The 24091-nt window shown below is 42.0% G+C and overlaps 1 protein-coding gene across 1 annotated transcript in view; it reads right to left on the bottom strand.

Annotated features, from left to right (window-relative positions):
• The window catches only part of SEMA5A (semaphorin 5A), a 199978-nt gene that overhangs the window by 105586 nt on the left and 70301 nt on the right, over positions 1-24091 (bottom strand). Inside the window, exon 2 of the mRNA XM_083360625.1 lies at positions 15037-15229. Within this exon, the coding sequence (XP_083216751.1) occupies positions 15037-15160 (124 nt within the window). The 5' untranslated portion in view covers positions 15161-15229. The remainder of the gene's footprint in view (positions 1-15036; positions 15230-24091) is intronic.

The following is a 24091-nucleotide window of genomic DNA, read 5'->3' as shown; positions in this document are numbered from 1 at the left end:
GGATACCTGGTGGTGAAGAAGATTACGGACGACCGGGCGAAGGCAGCCGCCCTCCTCTGGCTCAGCGGGCCCGCTGTCTACGATGCCGCTGTGGGACTCTTCAGTCCAGAACCTATCGCCACGATCTCCTATGCTGACCTCACCGAGGGGCTGAGTAAACACTTCATGCCCACGAAGTCAGAGCTCTTCTGGAGGGTAAATTTCGCCCGAAGAATACAGCTCCCTGACGAGCCCGCCAATGACTTTATAACCAGGGTCAGACACGCCGCACGGCGATGTCGGTTCCCAGACTTAGAGGACCGAATCCGGGACCAAATCGTCATAGGGCTTAAATATGAGCGGCTGAGGAGGAAGCTGATCGCCAAGCCCGAGCTGACACTGGCAGAAGTGGCTAGGGAAGTCATTGCCTACGAGGACAGCCACGGTGACAACCAACGTTCCCCTGATAGCGGGCCCAGCGGGTCCGTGCACCAGGAGGACGGTGGTTTTAGCGGTCCAGAAGAAGACGACGTCTCCATGGACATCGATGCTGTACAGCGGCATTTCGAAAGGCTCAGGCTGCAACGCAACAACAGAGGGGGCCCTGCCAACAACCAAAGGGGTGCTAACTACCAGCCAAACAGGGCTAAATGTGCCAGCTGCGGCGGAAGCCACCTGAGAGCAGCGTGCCGGTTCCGCAGTGCCAAGTGCCATGGATGCGGAAAGACAGGTCACCTCAAAGCCGTGTGCCGCAGCCGGAGCCGAGAAAATCTGCATGAATTGGAGGTGACGTCCGCAGGTATGAACCAGCACACACCCAGGGTCAGGCACAATTCCAAACCCCTAGTGCTAAATGTGAGGGGAAGGGCGAGGGATCACACAGTCCACAGCACCCTTAAGCCCAAAGTCAAGGTGGACGTCCTGATTCATGGGATTCCCTGTGAGATGGAAGTGGACTCTGGGTCCTCCATCTCACTCATTTCTTGGCAAACTTACAGGGACATTTGCAACCGCAGCAGAAAACGGCCCGCCCTTCGCCCCACCAAACTCCGCCTAGCGGATTTTCAAAAGACGCCCATTAAACTCCGGGGAAAGGCTTCCGTTCCAACAGAGTTTAAACAATTTAAAGGACCCCTTACTATTCTAGTGACCCAGGAAAACAGGACCAGCCTGCTAGGACTGGACTGGTTTGAGGCGCTAGGGATAGCGTTGACAGGCGTCAACGCCACTCAGCTGTCAAACTTAGAATCCGTCTGCCTTCAATTCGCGGACGTCTTTGACAGCTCACTTGGGAAATACACAGGGCCACCTGTATCATTAAAACTAAATCCGAATGTAATGCCTATCAGAATCAAGGCGAGAAGAGTTCCCTTCGCCTTAAGAGAAAAAATAGAAACTGAACTAGACCGATTAACTAACTTAGGGGTCCTAGAACCAGTAGAAGGGGCAGATTGGGAAACACCCATAGTGACCCCAATTAAGCCAAATGGCCAAATTAGAATATGTGCTGACTATAAAGCAACCCTAAACCGCGCTTTAAACGCCCATGCCTACCCGGTCCCGGCTGTCAAAGACATCCTCGCGGCCATTAAGTCAGGCGCCATTTTTGCTAAGTTAGACTTGGCGCAGGCGTATTTACAGCTGCCTGTCACCCCTGACACCGCCTTAGCACAAACAATCGTCACCCACAAAGGAGCATTCAAAATTAACCGCCTTCAATTCGGCATCTCTGCAGCCCCAGGGATCTTCCAAGAAATCATGGAAAAAACACTTAAAGGGATCCCCGGGGTCTGTCCATATTTTGACGACATCCTAATTGCAGGGAAATCAGAAAATGACTTAGCTGACAAATTAACAAAGGTGCTCCTTAGATTCAGGGAGGCTGGCCTTAAATTAAAACGTGACAAATGCTCCATTGGGGTGCCCTCAACAGAGTTTTTAGGATTTAAAATTGACGCAAAGGGAATTCACCCCACTGAAACAAAAATTAAAGCCATTAAAACAGCACCAACCCCTAAAAATAAACAGGAACTACAAGCCTTCCTAGGGTTAGTTAATTTTTATCATACCTTCCTGCCTCATAAAGCCTCCATCGCTGAACCCCTCCACAGGCTATTAGATAAAGGCAAACCCTGGAACTGGTCACCTCAGCACGATAAAAGTTTTAATTTACTAAAAAATTTACTGACTAGCAACGCTACGGTGGCACTGTTCAACGAACAGTTACCCCTATGTCTGGCTTGCGATGCCTCTCCCTACGGCATTGGAGCAGTCCTAAGCCACCTAACTAAGGAAGGTACGCAAACTCCTGTAGCGTTCTATTCCAGAACGCTGTCAAAACCTGAGCGCAATTACGCTCAAATTGATAAAGAGGCTTTAGCTATAGTTGCTAGCGTAAAAAAGTTTCATGACTACCTATATGGCCGTCCATTTACCATATTTACGGACCATAAGCCCCTATTAGGAATCTTTACAGTAAACAAACTAACGCCCCAAATATTATCTCCCCGCATCCTGAGATGGTCTACCTTTCTGTCAGCCTATTCATTCACCTTAGAATATAAACCAGGGAAAAATATGGGCCATGCTGACGGACTTAGCAGACTGCCCCAACCAATCATCGACTCAGACCCAGCACCAGCTGGAAAGATACTAGCTATCTCAGAACTCCCTGAATGCCCATTAACTGTTAAGGACATTTCTGCAGCCACTGCTGCAGACAAAACACTAGGCAGAGTTTTAGGCTATGTCACGTCTGGCTGGCAATCCACACCGCCAGACCCAGAATTCCAACCTTATATATTAAAACAAAAAGAATTATCCACCCATCAGGGATGTTTATTATGGGGCAGCAGGGTAATCATACCTGAAAAGCACAGACTAAAGGTGTTAGAAAGCCTCCATGAAGGTCACCCAGGAACCGTCAAAATGAAGGCTCTGGCAAGAAGCTACGTCTGGTGGCCAGGATTAGACAAGCAGATAGAAGCGCATGTAGCCGGCTGCTATCCCTGTCAACTTGTCAGAGCAGCCCAGCCCCAGGCTCCCATACACAAATGGGAAACTACAAAAACACCCTGGTCACGTATCCACATAGACTATGCAGGTCCATTCCAGGGACAAACATTCCTAATAGTCGTGGATAGCTATTCGAGATGGCTTGAGGTGGCCCCAGTGACAAGCTCAACTTCGGCAGCCACAATACAGGTTTTAAGGGGGTTGTTTGCAACACATGGGCTTCCGGATGTAATAGACTCCGATAACGGCCCCCAATTTACTTCCTACGAATTCCAGAGTTTCACAACGGAGAACTCTATTAGGCACACCACCACGGCTCCGTTTCACCCATCCACTAACGGCTTGGCAGAGGTGATGGTGAAGTCAACTAAAGAGGCACTGCAGAAAATCATCACCGGCAACTGGCACCGCAGACTTGCTCAATTCCTTTTGGCACAGCACACCACCCCCTGCACAACTACAGGGAAGTCGCCAGCAGAACTCCGCTGGGGCAAGAGACTAACTACTAGATTGGACCGTTTACATCCCGACAGATCCCCTCCAAACCCGGAACTTCCCCTCCAGTACAGAACTCTCAGCACGGGGCAAGCTGTCTGGGCAAGGAACTATGGCGGGGGCAACAAATGGACACAGGGGGTTGTCATGGAACAAACAGGTCCCCTATCATATGTCATAGACACAGGGCACAATTCACACATCCACAGACACATCGACCAACTGCGATGTCGCAGCCCACAAAATATAGGGGAAAGGGGAACGACGAAATGCAGGCAGAAGCCCCGCCGCAAACATTATCACACCAAAACCCCCCCGATCAAATTGCACCACAACAAGACCCCGCACAAAACGACTCTGAAACGACGGAGCCATGCCCCATGCCCCCCGAGCCAGATCCCGATACGCCTGGGGAAAAGGAACGACCAGCTGAGACAACCCCCCGGCGCTCCGAAAGAATAAAAAGACCCCCCGCCTACTTGGAAGACTTCGAATGGGGAAACCCAAAAAAGAAACAGTTGGGGAAACATCAACTCAATCAGAGGGAGGGGTAAGGGGTGTTATGTATTCACATATTAATGTTATATATATAAACAGGGCTGAGGTAAAAGCCGCAGCAGCTTTTGACAGCTGTCAAAAGCTGCCGGACAGAACTACGCAGGCTCCAACCGACTGACAGCTCTCGGCTGTCAAAATCACCTGGTAACAGCACGCGCCGCCGATGACAGCTCCGAGCTGTCAAAACCAGCCGACTCTGATTGGCAGAAGCGGACGGCGCGGGAACCCGGCTCAGTCCTGATTGGCCAACCTGTTGACAGCTGCTAGTATAAATAGGAGCCATGTTATTCTGTTGTTTGCCTGGTTCGTAAATAAAGTTGAGTTGCTTAACTGTGCTGTCTCGCCTGCTTCTTCGCTAAAGCACCCTGCTCTAGATTAAGAATGTTAAAGCACTCCTGAATGTACGTTATAATTATCTACAGAGTTGTAGCTTTGATAAAGTCAATGTGAGAAATTGTAGAATTATTCATCGTCCTTTCTATTTTTGTAGAACTTCCTCCTTGGTTATTTATATTCAGATTCATAATCGAAACTGGAGACTAACAGTGCAGCTTAACTTGGCCATTTGGGACTCCAGTGAGGCTAATAATTTTAGGATAATCCCCACCCACCCCCATACTATACCATACTATTTAAAAAGAGAGAGAATGCAGCTCTGTGAGGGGGATAGGTGGTTCTTTCTTAAATATGATAAAATAAATCTAAATAAAATAAATACACCTAATTTAATAGGCAAACTGTCCAACTGGGAACCACACACCCAACCAGGACTGTTTTGATATGATTCAAACTCAGTTTACTATCCTCATATACTTTGTTGCTACATTGGATATAAATTCAGAATAAGCTCAACTTCTCCTAAGAAGTTGTTGTGATTCAGGGTCAGCCTGTGGGTTCGGCAGTTGGGTCGGACGACTCAGAGGAGGAGGAGGGGGGTGTTGAAGAGCTTGCTGATGATGGCCTTGAGGCTCCACAGAGCCCTCAGCCAGGCCCCTCCCACCTGGTCATGACGGAGACCCAGCTGTGTGAGCCTGACAGCGTGGATGAAGATGACCCACAGCTGGCCCTGTTCAAGGACGCCCGACGCAGGAGGCAGTCAATCAGGAGTAAACAGAGGAAGGCAATGGGGCACCTCGGAAGGAGGCAGAGAGAAGCCACGCCCTGAACTGTATAAAAGGGGAATGTGTGGGAGGGCTGGTTTGCTGAAGGCAACCGCTTGAATAGTTCCTGTTTCATAGCTCCTGTTTCATGGTTGGTGTCTGTTTTATGTTAATAAATTTGGCAGGCTTTATTCCAGCCTCTTGCCGTTTGTAAAGGGGTTGTCCCTGCTTTTTCTGCAGGGCCGGTAGCAGGCTGGTACAGAACAGAAGTCAGGATAGTAATGGTCTCCAGCCCAAAACTCTGGGTAATTACTCTTAAGAGGCTTAATTTAGTTCATGGGTTGGTAACTTTTCAGCAGTGGCTTGCTCAGATTCCTGCCTCTCCACAAGAGGCTATCTGATTATTTAACATGTTTATTATGTACTGCATGTTGCTTTTAGACACAGATGTTTTTACATGGATAAAACCACATAAACTGTTTGTAAAGGTTTCTTGTAGAATGCCCTTGATGAAGGAACAGTCCAAAACATGTGTTTCTAGACAATAAATAATTATTTGCTATTGGTGCTTAAGAAACTGTCTTCCCTTATTTTGGTTTCCACCCTGGAGAGAAGATAAAGTGATGTTTTGCACCAAGTGCAGCTTCCAAACAGCCTTTAAAGACATATGGTACACAAGTAGCACTGCAGGGTGTGAATGCAGCCCTTCCAATCTGCTGTTTACCTACAAATTTCCCTGCAATTTCCATTTCTATTCCATTTCCTTGCCTTATCAGTTATTGTTTTTCAACTCAGATTTGATGCTGAAAGCAAATGGTCTGCTACGCTAAGAAAGAAAAGTGAAGTGGAACATTTAACACTTAACGCTTTGAAATATGCCAACTCCCTTCCAGCATAACAGAATGTTCCCCAGTTCCCCAAAAGCTTCAATGTGAAGTGACATATTTGTCACCTTCACTAGTCTACATGCTCAATCAAAACTACAGTTTCATACAAGCAGTGAAACAAAATGCTTTCCCTTTCCATATGTCAACAGGGTAATTCCAGGAGTCTTTGAAAAATGTGGCAAAACTGTTCTGTTTCCAGATCCAGGAGTCCTCCTTCAATTAATCTACATTTATGCCACAGAGTGACATTGATTTCTCAGCCTTTGTTCAAAATGTATACAATGTGAGGCACCCAGGTTGGAAACTGTCCTAGATTATCTCGAGTTCAACTCTGTATGGGTTTTCAAAATGTCCCACTATATGTAGTCCTTGATTTATGACTGTTCATTTAACAACCATTTGAAGATACAACAGAGCTGAAAACAGTGGCTCAGGACCTGTCCTCATATTTATTACCATAGCAGTGTCCACACATTCAGGTGCTCATAACTCAGGTGCTCGGCAACCAGTACGTATGTATTTCGAGCCAGTTTGGTCTAGTGGTTAAGGCACCAGGCTAAAAACCAGGAGACTCTGAGTTCTATTCCCACCTTAGCCATGAAAATCAGCTGGGTGATCTTGGGATAGTTACACTGGCTTAAACCAACCCACATCACAGGGTTGTTGTTGTGTGGAAAACAGGAGAAGAAAGGAGTATGTTTGCCACTTTGAGTAATAAATAAATGAATAAATGAATGAAGGATGGATGGATGGAAGGATGGATGAATGGATGGATGGTTGGTTGGTTAGTTGCAGCATCCTTTAGTCATATGATTTCTATTTAAAACCTTCCCAGGGGTCTTCCGACAAGCAAGGCCAATGGGGGAAGTCAGATTCCTTTAACAACCATGACAAAAAGAGGTCGTAAAATCAGGCATGACTTATTTAAGGACTACATTGCTTAGTGACTGACGTTCCAGTCCCAGTTGTGATCGTAAGTCAAGCACGACCTGTGTTGGGCTTCTTTTTTGTTAATGTACACTATGTTAAACTGCAAACCGTGACTGAAAAATACATAACACTCTGATTAAAATTGAAATCTCTGAAATTTAAATATTAACATAAACATGATGTGTGTATCTGGAGGCATGCATGTGGGTGTGTGAGTGTGTGTGAGTGTCTGTTGTCTCTTTTATAACAGCCTTCCTGCTGTGCTATATTTAATGCTACACTGAAGATTACCCTAATTTATGAACAGCTTTTGGAGAAGTCTTTGGGGAGAATCGCTGTAAGCGGAGGAAGGAATTGGCATTAAGAAAAACTGCTGTCAGCAGGAGGCACCCAAAAGCTCCTCGTGCATACATTTTGGGTAATGCTCAATTCCCAGTGACTTCATGAAAATAAATGTGTAGTTTTCTTGGCAGTAATACAGAAGTGGATGGCTACTGTCTTGTCATCTCTAACTTCTCAGGCAACGTTACCTCCCTTGGAGGTCTCCTATGCCAGGGCTTTTCAACCAGTGGTACGGGTACCACCTGTGGTACATTGGCACCTGGCAGGTGGTACATAACCATCCTAGAAAAGTAGTAGTGGGGTAGAGGAATGAGCTGAACTGGTGGCAGCACCACACAAGCCTGAGTGTGAGATGGCTGGAGCTGCAGGGCTGTCAGGGCTCAGCGAAATTGCCAGGATCAGCGCTTCTTCGGGGTTGTCAGGGCTCAGCGGAAGCACCAGGATCAGAGCCAGGCTCCAACTGGAGCTCAGTGCTGATCCCAGCACATCTGCTGAGCCCAGAAGAAGCGCCGATCAGCTGGAATGTTGCAGCATCTCCAGGGTCTTGTGATTTACATTCAGATGCTTGGCAACTGATTCATATTTATGACGGTCACAGTGTCCTAGGGTCATGTGAAGTGACCAAAACCTGCTGCAACCACCCAGCAGATGTGGGTGGAATAAAAACAAAACACCCCCCACCCCACTCCCACTGCCAATCCTCAACAGAAATGTTCACAACAATGAAAACCTCAGACAGGAGGAAGAGCGCTGCCGGGCAGGCAGGCAGGTGTCTTGCTCGGCTGTGGCTTGGGGGACACTTTTTTCAGTGCCACTGTAACTTCAAACAGACACTAAGTGAACTGTTGTAAGTCGAGGACTACCTGGATTTCATCATTTTTTTCTTTCTTTTTTTTTTTTTTTTTGGTCATCAGGTGGTACTCGGATGTTGCCATATCTTAAAAGTGGAACAATGGGTGAAAAGGTTGAAAAGCCCTGTCCTATGCAGTTTCTAAGTCCAGACAATTAAGGCAACTGCTGCCTTCTGCTGCAGCAGCAACTCTGCCATTTGTTTTGGAGTTGATCAAAATCCTGCTACTTGAGGAAACATCATCCTTGTGCTTGTTGTCTGGATTGCAGAAACCATGGCCTCAGAGTGGCTGCTGATTCTTCATTAAACGTTGATTATTAAAAGGAAAATCATCCCTTTCTTAATTCTTCCTTTAGCTCTGCAGCCTCCATTCAGTTCACAATTTCAGCCTTTGCCAAATAAATGAATCAATAACCAAGAGAACATGAGCTGCTACACTGCAACTGTCAACAACATTTTATGGTTTAGTTTCTTATCCAATTATTCAAAATAACCTCTGGTCCCAGTGACCGACCCAGATTGGATCTTACAACATTATCTGGGGACATGTATATTTGCCTTCGTTCGTGCTCAAAAAAAAGTATTCAAAATAAACTTAGTTGGATTTCATGAATGGAGACAAAAAGTTGGATTTTATTTCTCCATCAGTGTTACACATTTAATATCTGCCATTGAGGAATTACTATTTTCTTAATGCTATTTATTGCCGTCATTCATCTATTCTGATTCTCCTTTCCTTGGCACCATTATTAAATCTTTAAGTTACTAAAACTGAACTTATATTTCACCACTGTTCATCCAAAACAAACTAGTAGTAATTATATTCTCTAAGAGAAAAGAGATTATTAACAGCCAAAAACCTCCCCAACAAAATCTTTAAAACAGGAGATTAAGCAGTTTATGCCCAAACAGAAGCTCTCAGAAAGCAGACTGCTTAACCATCTGCTTAGCTCTCTGGGTCAGCAGTTATAAATCACACTTACTTGATTAATTTAAAAGTCCACCTAATTCCAAAATTAAAGAGAAAAGCATATGCACCTTGATTTTTTTAAAAAACTCCTCCAGTCCCTAAAATACTGCACAAAAGGATACCATAACAGACTGTAATAAAGGCTGCTGAGAGATTTGAGAAGAGCAAGGACAGATCCTCCACCCCCATCATGCTCCCACCAGAGGACATCCAAGACTGTGATCAAAGCCATCTCAGTTTCCCACCGAGGCCTGAACCCTGACGGATGTGGTCCAGATAATCCACTTTTTCCAGAGACCTTTGAAACTGAAGCACAACCATCATTTCTACAGCTTTCCAAGGTAGGGAACTGGATGAAAGTTGTCCAGAATAGTATTTTTCTCTCTCCAAGCTTTCAAAATCAGTTTTTCCCATTGTCCAGGGGATACATTTAATTAGTATCTTTTCACAGATCTTGTTTACACAAAAGATGAATTCTTCTCTCCAATATTCTTGCTCCTTCTACGTCATCAGCAAGTGCTTTTCTGTTGTTTACATTAAGTCTAGGCTAGGGCAGCAAATCCCCTTGTTTCTTCCTCCACTTTTCCAGAAATGAAATTGCAATCAAGGCAAGGAAATAATTTGTTCATAAATGAGGCCTTTTACAGCAAAACGGACAGTTAACTTCCCTCATCCATAGAAGCTCACTGGGTGAATTTGAACTAATTACTATCTTTCAACTGAAACTACCGCACAGATTCAGAATCATACCTCATTCTTGCTATAGAAAACTGAGGAAAGAAGTACTATGCTGGTTGAGCTGCTGGAGGATAGACAGGGTGACAGTCAATCAATCAAACAGACAATATAAACAAGCTTTCTACTGTTGTTAAGGTTAAGGTTAAGGTTCAAGGAGATGTTAAGATAGTAGTAAGTGGAAGATTTCAACTAAAATTCATCCATGCGAAAGTCTTATCTTATGCTCCAGGAAAGTATCATCTATATGTTGTCCGGTTGGATGGTTGGGTGAGTAGATTTTCTGTAACAAGGCTATGGTGACTCTCTTCATTTTTACCCAGATGCTTTCTCAGAAGGGAATTCTGCACAGATTTACATATTCTTTACAAATAATGCCCCCCTTTTCCTTGCAGTGAAGTCTATTTCTCTGAAACAAAGTATATCCTTTGCCTACAATATTTTTATCAGTAGTTTCATGTCAATAAATTTCAGATTGTATTATTACACTGTTAGGATTCAAAGCATAAAAATATAATGATATGCATCAATGTTATCCTTCTACCTTGTAAATTACTGATCTCTGTTGCCAGTAATTTATTTGCTTTCAGTGCCAGTGTCTTCCTGCAATCTCTCTTGTCCCAAAATTTTATACTCACCTACCCAAACCCCAAGATTTAGTTCCAGGCCTTTTTGACTAAGCTTCTAGTAAACATCTTGTGATAGGCCTCCCTGTCAGCTATAAGGCACTTCCATTTTGGTATAAAGCTATAAAGCAAGGTTTACAAACCCTAATCTCTTGCCGATGAGACTGTCTAGGCCAGACATGTCAAACACAAGGCCCGGGGGCCAGATCCGGCCCGTGAAGTGGTTTCATGTGGCCCGCAAAGCCTTCCTGGAAACAGTGAGGGAACGGCCCCCACTGCCTTGGCACTTGCCCCGGTCCCATCTCCTTCTGGCAGAGACCCTCAGATCTGTCCCACTCCTGCCCAGGCCCCCATAGGCACCCTTGATGCAAACGATGTAGAGCTGGCCACACCCACCCAGTAGGCCATACGCACTCTAGCCACGCCCACCCAGTAGGCCACACCCACCCTGACCATACCCACACGGCCCCTTGAGGGCAACCGCAATGCTGATGCGGCTCTCAATGAAATTGAGTTTGACACCCCTGGTCTAGGCTCAGGTGCCAACTGTTCTTCTGTAATGTTCTGGTCTTTCCTCCCAGCATTCTGACCTTTAACAGTAAGCACTGATGCAAACAGCATTTTGCTCCCGAGTTCTTCATTTTCTTATCCTGAGCTTTACGGTCTTTGGAGATACATTCAACAATTCCTCTGACTGGATCTTTTGTCCCATGTGAATTAGCAAGGGAAAACAGTAACCAATTATTCTGAAGAGCCTCTGCTGTCGCATCTGGAATACAAGGTCCAGGAAGGCAATGCTCTTTCAAAGGTCTCAAGTTAGAGCAGAGGCCTTCAAACTTGGCCCTTTTATGACTTGTGGACTTCACCTCCCAGAATTCCTCAGCCAGCGTGCCTGGCTGAGGAATTCTGGGAGTTGAAGTCCATAAGTCATAAAAGGGCCAGGTTTGAAGACCCCTGAGTTAGAGATAGGTGCTTCTGTTCCTCTCCAAAGGAAATGTCTGACAACCAGGGTTTTTTTTCTCATAGAACGCTCAGAATGGAGTTCCGGCACCTTTCTTGGATGAAATCTTGTAGGGTAGGCAAGGTAGGTTTTATGACATGTGTGAGTTCCGGCACCTTTTTCTTTTACAAAAAAAGCACTGCTGACAACCATACGCCTGCTCCTTCTTAAGCTGGCACTTAAGTGCTTTCCATCCACAGGATTCTGAGTATTTTCCTTAAAATTTCTTCTTTTAACTTAGCAGTGTCACTCCTTAAGTCAAAAGTTTAAATAACAGCTGTGGGTTCTACTGCATTTCCGGAAGGTCTCCTTTCTCTTGGTCCTATTAGTCATGTTTTCATTCCTCTGCCTCTTACTCTTCTTTTATTGCTTTGATTTAGAGAACTCCAGTCTTTCATGTCAAAGCCATGCTCCCTCCCTGATAAATTGGAATGACACGCTTCCAACCTTTCCACCTTCTGTTCTAAAATAACCAGTTGCACACACTTGTTGCGCTTCTCATTCAGGCATGGGGTAAAAAAAAGGCTAATACAAATTCTGCAGGTCACTTGAACAACTATCTGCTGTCAATGCCGCTAACATCGAATGGTCTTGCTTGACAAGAGATGAAGAAGCAGCTATTTCATACGTTAAACTTGTGTATTGCTTTAAGAGATAGGGTTAAGGCTGGGAGGAGGGAGGAGGAAGATTGTGCCTCAAGGCCATATGAAATTAAAGAAGATAAGAACTTGGCGGGTTTTCTAACGGAAGGGAAACTGATTCTTTAAATTAATTGGAGAATATGATTAATGACAAAATTAAAAAGGTGGAGAATTGTGTTTAGTATATTGCGCAATGGGGCGGAGATTTCAGGTTCCAGCTTCCTTTGAGCAAGCATTTGCCGGTCTATTAGGCTAAATAAAGGACTTTTAAGGTAAACAATGCCTCAGAGTCACTTGAAAAGCCCATACATCGGAAATTTGACATCTGCCTGGATGCCGCAATGAAAATGGCATTTTTCTGCACTTCCGCCATTACTTGCTTTCTCTATCTGTTCCTACACAAAGCCTGTGGATGCCCAGCCTGATTGCTGAGTCAGCTCACAAAGTAGCCTAGAGAGATAGAGCAAATGCACCCTACAACCACAGTAGCAAGCTCAAGCAAGCACAAAGAGAGACAAAAGCCAAAAGCAGAGGCAAAGGGGCAAATTATACGACATAGTTAGTCAAATCTCCACCACAACCTCAGGATCTAAAAGAGGAATTTTCAGTGTTCTCTCTCTCTCTCTCTCTCTCTCTCTCTCTCTCTCTCTCTCTCTCTCTCTCTCTCTCTCTCTGTGTGTGTGTGTGTGTGTGTGTGTGTGTGTGTGTGTGTGTGAGTGAGTGTGTAAAAATATTTTATCAGCCTAAGCAAATAGAGGAGGAAAAAAAAACAAAGGAAGGCCCTGTACAGTAAAAGGCTAAACCAGGTGCCTCCGCAGTCTAAACAAAATGAGAGGTGGTCAAAACCAAAGACAGAGACTTAAGTAAACCTCATAACTGGTCCCAAACCATAACCCAACTCCAACCCATAGGAAGCTCCAATTTTTTTTGCTCTAGATGTTCACTCTCACACTAATACTTGCTGCTCCAAGTACTTCTAGCTATCTTCCTTTGCCTTTCACTTCTCAGATGATATAGTACCTTTCCTGAGGACACTACCAAATAAGTTATAAAAGAAATTAGATAAGCTTAGACAGATAATCAACCCTCCTCCACAAGAATATTTTCCTTAATTAGCATGAACTATGCATTAAAATTTGCCTTAATCAAATCTTGGTCTGACAGAATATAAACTATTTCTAACTATCACTAAGCAAAAAAAAAAACAAAAAACCTGAGATTTTTGTCAAATACCGTAATCTGACAATGCAACAGTGGCATTTCTGTTACAGGTTAGATTTAGAAAGAGAGTGCTCAGCTCCGTGGTTTTTCTCCCAAGGAGCCTGCTGTGGAGTACCACATCTCAGGTATGGGGAGTGAGTGCCATAGACTCTACCCCTTCCACCTCTTCCTGCTTAGGATCTCCTGGCTGTCTGGTTGTGATGGCAACCAGACAGACAGGATTTCCAGCTCTAAGTGATGTGATCACGTATGATCACATCACTTTGCAACAGCAAACCCAAGTCCCAACTGGCATCATATCCTATCTGTAGTTTCAAATAGTAACCAGTTCTTCATCATGATCTTTGTGATTCACATGTGGATTAGCAAATTGAATAGGAAACAGAGGATGTGGCCATCATATGATAACCAGCTTTTCCAAAAGCTGCATCTTTTGAAATATCTACAAATTTACAGTCTACACATCTGGGTTAAGGTGAACCCATATAGCTACACAGCATACCTCCAGTAGAGGATTACTCACCGGAAGAGGAAGGTTGCAGGTGCTATCACTGCTCTTGGGGAGGAAGTACAGTTTGGAAAGGGAGACAGATATTTAGACGCTTATAGCAAAATCTGCAGGTTTCCACTACCCATCCACAGGACAGCATGGAAATGGTTGAAATGGAGACAGACACTCTTTGGAAGGGCAGTGGGCATGAGGTAACCAAAGCTGTGTGATCCTAAGATAGCTGAAGGGAAGCACCTTGATTTCAATTGTCTTGATGAATAACAAGACAGTCCAAAGATACATCTAAAAGAGATGCAGCTCTACTCTCATTATCCAAAATCACTAAGCTGATAAGAACTGGACAGTCAAAACAGAACCAATGTTAGCGTACTTCAAGGACACCACCATGTACAGGAACTCAAAACTGCTGGAACTGGAACTATGAATAAGGATCCCATTTCCTTTTTCTCCTGGCTAGAATCAGATGGATAGGCCACTTACTCTTAATAGACTACTGAACCTTTAACAGACTGTTTATTCTGTGTTGATCAGTGTGCAGTAGGCTTCTTGGCAGGACACAAAGCATTGAATTTCAAAGGGAGGACACTGCTAGACAATTTTGCAGACACCAGTCAATGACCTGGATAAAAAGAAGGGGCCTACAATATCTTCAGAGTTTGCCACCCTTAAAACTGTCCCAGATCCATATGCAAATGTGGATCATAGCAATCAGCTTGTTGGTCAACACCTAGCAGCACTTACAAATATTTATTGCATAATTTTCATCAAGACAAAAAGAAGAAGTTAAAGTGTCCTGAAAAACAAATCCAAGGAGTTTTGAAGATGAGTGGAAAACTAAATAATAATAATAATAATAATAATAATAATAATAATAATAACAACAACAACAACAACAACAACACAGAATGACTATTAGCTCAAGGGCAACTCTGTTAGCCTTATAGCAGTCAAAAGCAAACCGAAAGATTTTGATAATGGCTTCTACCAAATGATTCCATAAATGCTGATTGACAATTCCATAAACTCTAGAGGATTATAAACAGAGCTCCCTACAGCTCTGAAATATCTATAAATAAGATGCACAAAAGATCAGACATTTGTCTTAGTATATAAAGATCCAAATTTGATCTTCTTTCCTACCAAATTATTTGGAAAAGCTCTTTCTCAGCTACTTACCTTCACTTGTAATAATAGGATGCTCAATCCTTTGGCACTGTGAATCATCCATTGCCACACTTCCCAAACATATTATTTCCAGACTAGTGACCATCAAAACTGCTGTCAGAATAGTGTCTTGCATATTGATCCTGTGCACCAATCACATCTCCCTTAATCAGAAATGCTTCAGGTATTCAGATGCAAAAACAGCCTGCAAAATGTAAAAGAAACAACACCAGAATTACCATTGGACCAGGGCTTATCAACTTGTTTATTCTTGGCACACATCTGATTTTCCAGATTTTTGCTCTAAAGCATCCCAATTCTTTTATTCAAGCAAGCAATAAACAATAAACACTTCTGGTGACATACAAATGTTGTATATTACATAATACTGTATATAAAAGATACAAGATACAAAAGATACAAAGAATATTTCCCGCCTCTTTCTTTCTCACATATACACTTGACACTATTGTCTTTTTTCTGATGATGATTATTTTGCCAAGACCATAATACCATTCTGTCCTTATTTGGAAGCTACCAGTCAGACAGATCAAAACTATTAAGAGATAGTGTATTTGCATCTTACAGAAATGCGTAATATTAAACTGTATTATGTAAAATGGGATTTTGTTTCCAGAACTGCCAGATATTTGGAATACAAAGACTAATGTTATCTGGAATGCTGGGAGCAGAAAATGACGCTAAAGAAAGCAACACTACATGGTATTTTTTTTTTACAAAGAAATCGTTAAAATTGTGGTTTATCCATAATGTTTTATTTTCAAGAGCATCATGATATTTTTCTTTAAATCACCACCATTTCTTTTTTTAAATCATCATTATTTTTCTTTTCAAAAATATCCATTTCAAATGGTCTGCATTTCTAGGCTAGCACATGTTTGATATGAATATTCTATGAAGCTCCGTTCAGAGTTTCTTTGAGAGAACATCTTTTTATATATCTCTGTTAGATACCTGGCATTGTTGTCATGCAGTTTATATAGATTGCCCAAGGGAAATATAAGAATAAATGAGACCTATTAAAGAATTCTACTATTTGCATCACAACAACGCTTGTTTTTAACTCTTGGTAGGGTATGATTCAACATACTTTATTTTGCTTAGTGTCTAGCAAGGACAATTGCTATGAGCAATGGCTTTTGATCTATGCTTCAGAGGACCCTGGGTTAGTTGGAAGTTTGTTAAAAGTTTCTGGTAGATATATTTCACTGGGTAATAACATTTTCTTACAATGCCCAGTTGTGAGAAAGCTCATTCAATTATTCTCTAGTTTAGGAAGCACAGTAATGAGATTCACCAGATTTGGACTGCATCTTCTAAAGCTACATAGATATTAAGAACATTTCCCAGATACCTACACAAGGTGAATGTAGAGCTGTTCATCATTAGACACAAACATTTTAAAGCCACCAGTTCAGAAAAAAATTACAAGGCTTAAAGAAACCAATTCACTGTATGTTGGTTGAAAAAGTATTAAGTCAGGGCTTTTCAACCAGTGATACAGGTACCACCTGTGGCACATTGGCACCTGGCAGGTAGTACGCAACCATCCTAGAAGAGTGGAAGCGGTGGAGGGGAATGAGGTGAACCGGTGGCAGCACTGCACAAGCCTGAGCAAGAGATGGCCGGAGCTGCAGGGCTGTCAGGGCTCAGCAGAAGCGCCAGGATCAACGCTTCTTCGGGGCTGTCAGGTCTCAGTGGAAGCACCAGGATCAGTGCCAGGCTCCAGCTGGAGACGTTCAATGTGCATGTCAGTAATTCTTACAGCAGTTCTATAAAGTAGGGCAATATTCCATTTTACTAAAAGCTCCAGGCAAAACCCTATTATTTCAGCTTCTGACTTTCTTCCCATCTCATACTACATATCAAGATAGGCAGTTCCATCTACCTTGCAAGATTATTCTACGTTCATCAGACATAGACTAACTCAATGAGCATGGATGTTTTTCCCAATTCCGATGTAGGAGAAGGCCACTAAAAATATCAAGGACAGTCAAGAAAACAAACAAATGGATCATAGTATAAATCAGGTGGTATGCGACCATCCTAGAAAAGTGGTAGCGGGGGAGGGGAATGAGCTGAACTGGTGGCAGCACCACACAAGCCTGAGCGAGAGATGGCTGGAGCTGCAGGGCTGTCAGGGCTCAGTGAAAGCACCAGGATCAGCGCCAGGCTCCAGCTGGAGCTCAGCGCTGATCCTGGCACTTCTGAGCCCAGAAGAAGCGCCAATCAGCTGGAATGTTGCAGCATCTCCAGGGTCTTGTGATTTACATTCAGATGCTTCGCAACTGATTCATATTTATGATGGTCACAGTGTCCCAGAGTCATATGAAGTGACCAAAACCTGCTGCAACCACCTGGGGGGTAATAAAAACCAACCCACCCCACCCCACCCCAGCTGCCAATCCTCAACAGAAATGCTCACAACAATGAAAACCTCGGACAGGAGGAAGAGTGCCGCCAGGCAGGCAGGCAGGTGTCTTGCTCAGCTGTGGCTTGAGGGGCACTTTTTTCAGTGCCATTGTAACTTTGAACAGTCACTAAGTGAACTGTTGTAAGTCGAGAACTACCTCTACTTCATCACTTTTTTCCTTTTTTTTCTCTTTGGTCATCAAGTTTTTGACACCTTGCTAGGCAACTGGTGGTACTCGGATGTTGCCATATCCTAAAAGTGGTACAATGGGTGAAAAGGTTGAAAAGCCCTGGTTTAAGTTATTCTTATGTGTCAAGAGTCATGTGAATCCACATGACTGTCAGATATTCAGCTATCATCTGATACTGCTCCAATTCAAAACTATAAATTGGCATAAAGTAAAGCTTACTAAAGTCCATTACAGCATCACTCTGATAACATCCTAGGTAAATAATCTGAGAATATTAAAAAAAATGTAAATAATTTCATGAATATTTAGCCATCTCAAAAGTCAGACTGGTTCAGATTTTAATTCACATGAACTTATTCATTCTACAAATTATTTGAAAGTAACAATATTTTGTCAGTTAATTCTTGCCAAAGTCATAAACCGAGCGTTTTCAAAGGTAATCAGAGTTTAGACTTCATATGACTCTTTGTTAACCTCCCCGAGATAAGAAAAATACACGCAAAAAATATTATGTGTGGTACTTGATGATCTTACAACACTAAAAACAGCAGGAGAAAATGATTTGTCAAAGAACATCCCTAGACAAGTAAAAGTATGGGATTAACAACCACAGTTGGCCAGCCAGCATTGGCAACCATAAAATGGTTTTGCTAAGTTCATTGATTCCTAGTAATAAACTGACATATCATATGTCGCTCAGTAATCTTTCCTTCAAATCTGGCACAAGTGGCTCTTATATAACCAGCCAGTGGGGAAATTTGAAAGAACCAAGACAGAGGCTACTTTGTACTTTCTCCAAAATCTTTATCATGTCCAATTGTGTTCTCAGCCCACTTTCCAGAGAAATGATGAGCAAGTATCCCAAGGAAAAACAGGTCTGTGACAATTTGCCATGGCCAATTCACTACAGCCAGCTGGCCACAGCCAGCTTGCCGCAGCCAACTCATCATGCAACAACTTGCTGCAGGACAAGAGTTACACTAATATCAAAGAAATGGTGGAATACAATCATTAAAGAAAGGATACAAAAGGAGGGACAAAATGAAACGTGAATGACAAAAAAAATTTTTTTTTAAATTAAATTGTTAAATTGTCCCTCAGCAAGACGTCCCATGGCAAGTTGGCCGTGGCAAGTTGTCCCATTATGAGAAAAAACAGTGTTTGGTCAGAATACGCAGCTGAAATTTGTGGACCTTTGAATAAAAAGGGTCCCTAATAGCACAGAGTTATGGCCACTGAGAAAGTTCAGAATGTGACATTTACAAAAAACATACTTATTTGCTTTTTTTTTTAACTTTACCTCATCATAGATTTTCTTAAATGGATAAAAATGGAGTACAAACCCATATGCCCAAATATTCTAAGTAACTGTTTCCTTTGGTTATATATCATCTTACTACTCCTGCTGTTTTCCCTACTATTATTTCTGCAGATGAAATGACTGTTCATATAAGAACCATCACAGAGCTTATAGCTCATGTTATGAAAACTGAATGAAGAGCCTCAAGCAAATTACCAGCTATTAATTTGGAAGATCAGGTTATAAACAAATAAATCAAAACAAAGGAGTTGAATAGTTATTTATTTAATCTCATATTATTTTAATGACATCTCCATTGAATTATGAATCAACTTTAAAACCATTCATATTTTACAATTGATGATAGGAATGATAAAACACCAACCTTAATGTGCAACATTCAACAATAATAATACTCAGGGCTTTTTTTCTCATTGAACGCTCAGAACGGAGTTCCAGCACCTTTTTTGGATGGAACCTTGTAGGGTAGGCAGGTTGTATAACATGTGTGAGTTCCGGCACCTTTTTCTTTTACAAAAAAAGCACTGATAATACTAATGAATTTATAAAAGGTTTCTTATTTCCCTTTTTTGTCTCTGGATTGTAATAATGGTAGATGAGAAAATGCAATAGTTACCATAGGTTGACCACACAACTTAATTGAATATTGAGAAATAGGTCAAAGCTACATTTTTAAAAATTGTAATTAATGCATGGCTTGTAATTCAATTCATTCATTTAATTGGATAGCTCTGGAGTTTTGTTATTACATTGATTCTATGTGCTACTTTTATTTATAAAAGCTTTTGCACCTCATCTTTCTGGCTCAAAACTACACAGAATGACTAGCAACCATATAAATTATAACTAAATAATAAAAACCGTACAATGACAAATTTGATTCTTTTAAGAAGTGAACAATCCAAACGCATCAAAGTTACAGAATTATCCTGCAATCATATGTTCTCTTAAAGGAATTTTGAGTTTGATTCAATCTATTATTCCATATAATTACTGCATTCAGAAACAAATAATTCATATCTCCTTAGAGTGAGGTAGACACTGAATTTAAAAACCCTGGACAGTTGCTTCTCATAATTTCATGAAAAGGTTAAAAGAAACGGCTGGGGAAAGATCTCATAAGTCGAAGCTCAGGAGATAAAGTCTACTTGGAACCTATTCTTTAGAAAAGACTGAAAAACAAAAAAAACAATAAACTATCATGCTCTCCATCTGAACCCAAACAATACTATATTTAATAATATCAAAAGCTACTAAGAGCTCAAAGAAAAAGAGACACTTTCCCACTGCCTCATCTCAACCATAGACAGAAACCATTGTAATAGAAACAGGTTGAAACACTTGATATTTCTGAACTTAAGTCATCAACATCTTGCCCAGTATAGACCTAAGTGACTACAAACGACTCGATATGTCGGGTTGAAGAAGGCTTTTTAAATTCTACAACTGTCATTTTCACAAACAAAAATATCTTTACAAATGTGTTAAAACACATACAAGGGCTTTTAGAATATTTTAGAATATTATGTTATGCTGATGACTGTATGCCTTTAGTATTGTATGTCTGTAAGCAATGCCGAGCTGTTTGGAATTGGACAGCATACAAATTTGTTATGAATAAGTTAATGCTCCCTCTTAGAATTATTTAACCAAAAGCTTCCCATATATTTATGACATGCAGCCAAAAACAAGCAAGGTTTAAATTGGAAATATTTATCCAATTTTTCTCCTTTGAAAAAGGTGGGAGTAAACTAATACAAATCATAGTTTGGACATGTGTGATTTAAATGTTCTGTTTTCAAAAGAATAAAAATAGAAGGAAAATGCTAGGTTTTTTAGTTTCACCACTTGTAGAGTGGTGGAAAAGCAATATAGACTGCAGCCTGTTTAGTACCATAAAGTATCGTGACATTTAACATACTAATATCATTTGCATCAATGGATGGTCCATAAATTTCACCATTGCTCCTGCCCATTCTGACAAGCTCCTCCAAGCAAGCTCATAAAAGAAGCTGATTGTTCTCTACTCGAACCTTTTCCAATATTCTTTAACAGGTCTCAAAGGACTTCTACAGTCTTATTAAAGGACCCTCTAGGGCTAAGCCCATTACCAAGATGTAACCTGTGATTGATTAGGAACTCAGAGCATCAAGAATCTTTTTCTTTGCAACGTAAAAATAAAAGTATAAAATTATTTCTTTCAAATGCTCTACAGTTCTGTTGTATTTCAGTACAGGAACACTAAAGCAACATAAAGAACTCACCAATTAATCACATTCAGGCTTTTTTTTTGTCTCCCACAAAATGTATTTTTTTTTAAAAAAAGCAATTACGTTGACAGTGCATTTAAAGTGAAACAAGTACTGTATATTGTTATTTGGGTGGGGGGTTGCTCTTACATTTCATCTGTCAAGTTTTTAACCATTTTGGTGTCACAAATTTTGGTGTTTTTTTTTTAAATTTAAGAACTTTTCCAATCCTGTCTACGAAGACTGGATACAGAAGTCTGCTAAAAAAGACAGAAGTGATGGAAGAAGCAAATGCTGTTCCAAAATTTAATTGCTATAGTATTGATTCCCTCAGCTGGAATGAGAAATCCTGACTCTCCCTCAATCTCTGTCTCTTTTCTGGGAAAGAATTCTGCCATATATCCAAATGATTCCTCTTTTAGAATGTATCTAAAAAGGAAGACAATTAAATCATAGTTATTCCACTAGACTTTAAAACTAGAAATCTGTGATCTTTTCCCCTCCGCTAATTACGATGCTTTTTGATTTTTGGTTACATTGATGAATATTGCAGTGTTGTGTGGTGCAACCATTCTGGCCCACCTGGGCCACTGAGTGGCTTTCCATACCATTGATCATGGCATCCTTCTGGACTGGCCTTTGGGGTCGGTAGTGGTTCTTCTCTTGAGGCAGTCAATGTTAGTGGAAGGGGAGAGGTCAGGTTTTGGGACCCTGTATTGTGGGGTGCCCTAGCGCTTGAAGTTTTCCCCTCTCCTTTTTAACATCTACATGAAACAGCTGAAAGAGGTCATCCACTGGTGTGTGTGGGGGTGCAGTATCATCAATATGCTGATGATATCCCATTATATATCTCCATCCCTAGCCCGACAGATAATGCTGTGGCAGGGCTGGCCAAGTGCATGGAAGCTATAAAAGTCAGGATGGGGAAGAGCTGACTTCAACTCACCCCTGGCAAGACAGTGACTCTAGGCTTGTGCTCCTACTCAGGGCCATATAATATTCCACCTCTAGCTCCGGATCGAGGGTATACTCCCTGGAGTAAGTTGGTATGCAATTTGGGAGTGGTGGTTCTTATTTCTCCTGCCTGAGGTGGCTGTGGGAGGGCCTTGTACAGATTCATCTGATGTGCCAATTGTGCCCTTTCCTGGCGGCCTTGCTCACAGTCACTCGTGCCTTGATCACCTCCTGTTTGGATTGAAGAACCATCCTGAAGCTACAACTGGTGCAGAATGTGGTGCTCAGTGACAGGCGTCCCCAGGTTTACTCATGTAAGACCTCTGTTGTGTGAGTTGCACTGGCTTCCAGTTTCCTTCCAGGTGCAATTCAAGGTGCTGGTTATTACCTTTAAAGTCCTGTATGGCACAGCATTCCTGTATGTGGGACTGCTTCTCCCTAAGGATATCCAGGGCTTTTTTTCTCATAGAATGCTCAGAACGGAGTTCCGACACCTTTTTTGGATGGAACCTTGTAGGGTAGGCAAGGCGGGTTGTATGACACATGTGAGTTCTGGCACCTTTTCCTTTTACAAAAAAAGCACTGAGGATATCTACCCATCCCAAATAGGGTGGGCACACTCCTAGTTGATGCCTTTTTGCCATTTTATGAACTCTAGGAACTGAGATTTCCCTGGCATCCCCTGCCCTGTGGAACACGCTTCCACTTGAAGTTTGGCAGGCCACTACCCATCTAGCCTTTCAAAAAGCAGTTAAGATCTGGTTTTTCCCCAAAGCACTGGGATAGGGTAAGGCACCAGGTTTTTAATGTTTTTAGTTATAATAGATTTATGTTATTATACTGTTTTTACTGATATTATTTTACTTCTTGCTCGGGAGCTGCCCAGAACATGACCTAAGATAAGCAGCTATACAAATGTTTTAAATTAGTAGATGAAATAAATAAAATACATCCAGGTTGTACAATGTTCTTGATTTTTTTCTTCATTGCATGTTTTTTTTTAAAAAAACAATCTATGAAAATGACAACAGCCATTCCCAAAAAAAGAGAGTTATTCACAACTGGAGTAACCTACAAGCCCAGCAGATAAATGAATGAACAGATGTGTCAATACTGTTTTTCTTTCCCCCAAGTCAGGGGTAGGCAACCTTGGCTCTTTTATGACTCGTGGACTTTAACTCCCAGAATTCCTGAGAGTTGAAGTCCATGAGTCATAAAAGAGCCAAGATTGCTTTACCCCTGCCCTGAGTTAATCCCTCTCTTGATCAAATTTAAGTACAGGTTGTCCTTGACTTTCAAGTTCATTTAGTGACCACTTGAAGTTACAATGACACTGAAAAAAGTAACTTGACTGTTTTGACACTTATGACCACTGCCGCATCCCCATGGTCTTGTGATGAAAATTCGGATGCTTTGGCAACTGACTCAAATTTATGACCGTTGCAGTGATCTGGGATCATACAACCTTCTGACATGCAAAGTCAATGGAGAAGCCAAATTCACTCAACCACTATGTTACTAACCTAACAACTGCAGTGACTCACTTAACAACTGTGGCAAGAAAGGTCGTAAAATGGGACAAAATTCAATTAATAAATGTCTTACTTACCAACAGTCAGTTTGGGCTCAGTAAGCTGAGGAGTACCTGTAGCTGACGGCATTATATTGCTTGGTTCCTAATTTAAGTATTTTGCTTAAACCACAATACACAACACAATCCAAGATTTGTATAGAGATATAATGGCAGGGACATGGTGGCTCAGTGGGTTAGGACACTGAGCTTGTCGATCAGAAGGTCGGCAGTTTGGCGGGTCGAATCCCGAGTGCCGCGTAACAGAGTGAGTGCCTGTTACTCGTCCAAGCTTCTGCCCACCTAGCAGTTTAAAAGCACGTAAAAATGCAAGTAGAAAAATAGGGAC

This window comes from Vipera ursinii (assembly GCF_947247035.1).
Source record: "Vipera ursinii genome assembly, chromosome: 3".
NCBI classification, from domain to species: domain Eukaryota; kingdom Metazoa; phylum Chordata; class Lepidosauria; order Squamata; family Viperidae; genus Vipera; species Vipera ursinii.
Note: the sequence above shows the minus strand (reverse complement) of the source record. Positions and strands in the feature narration are given on the sequence as shown.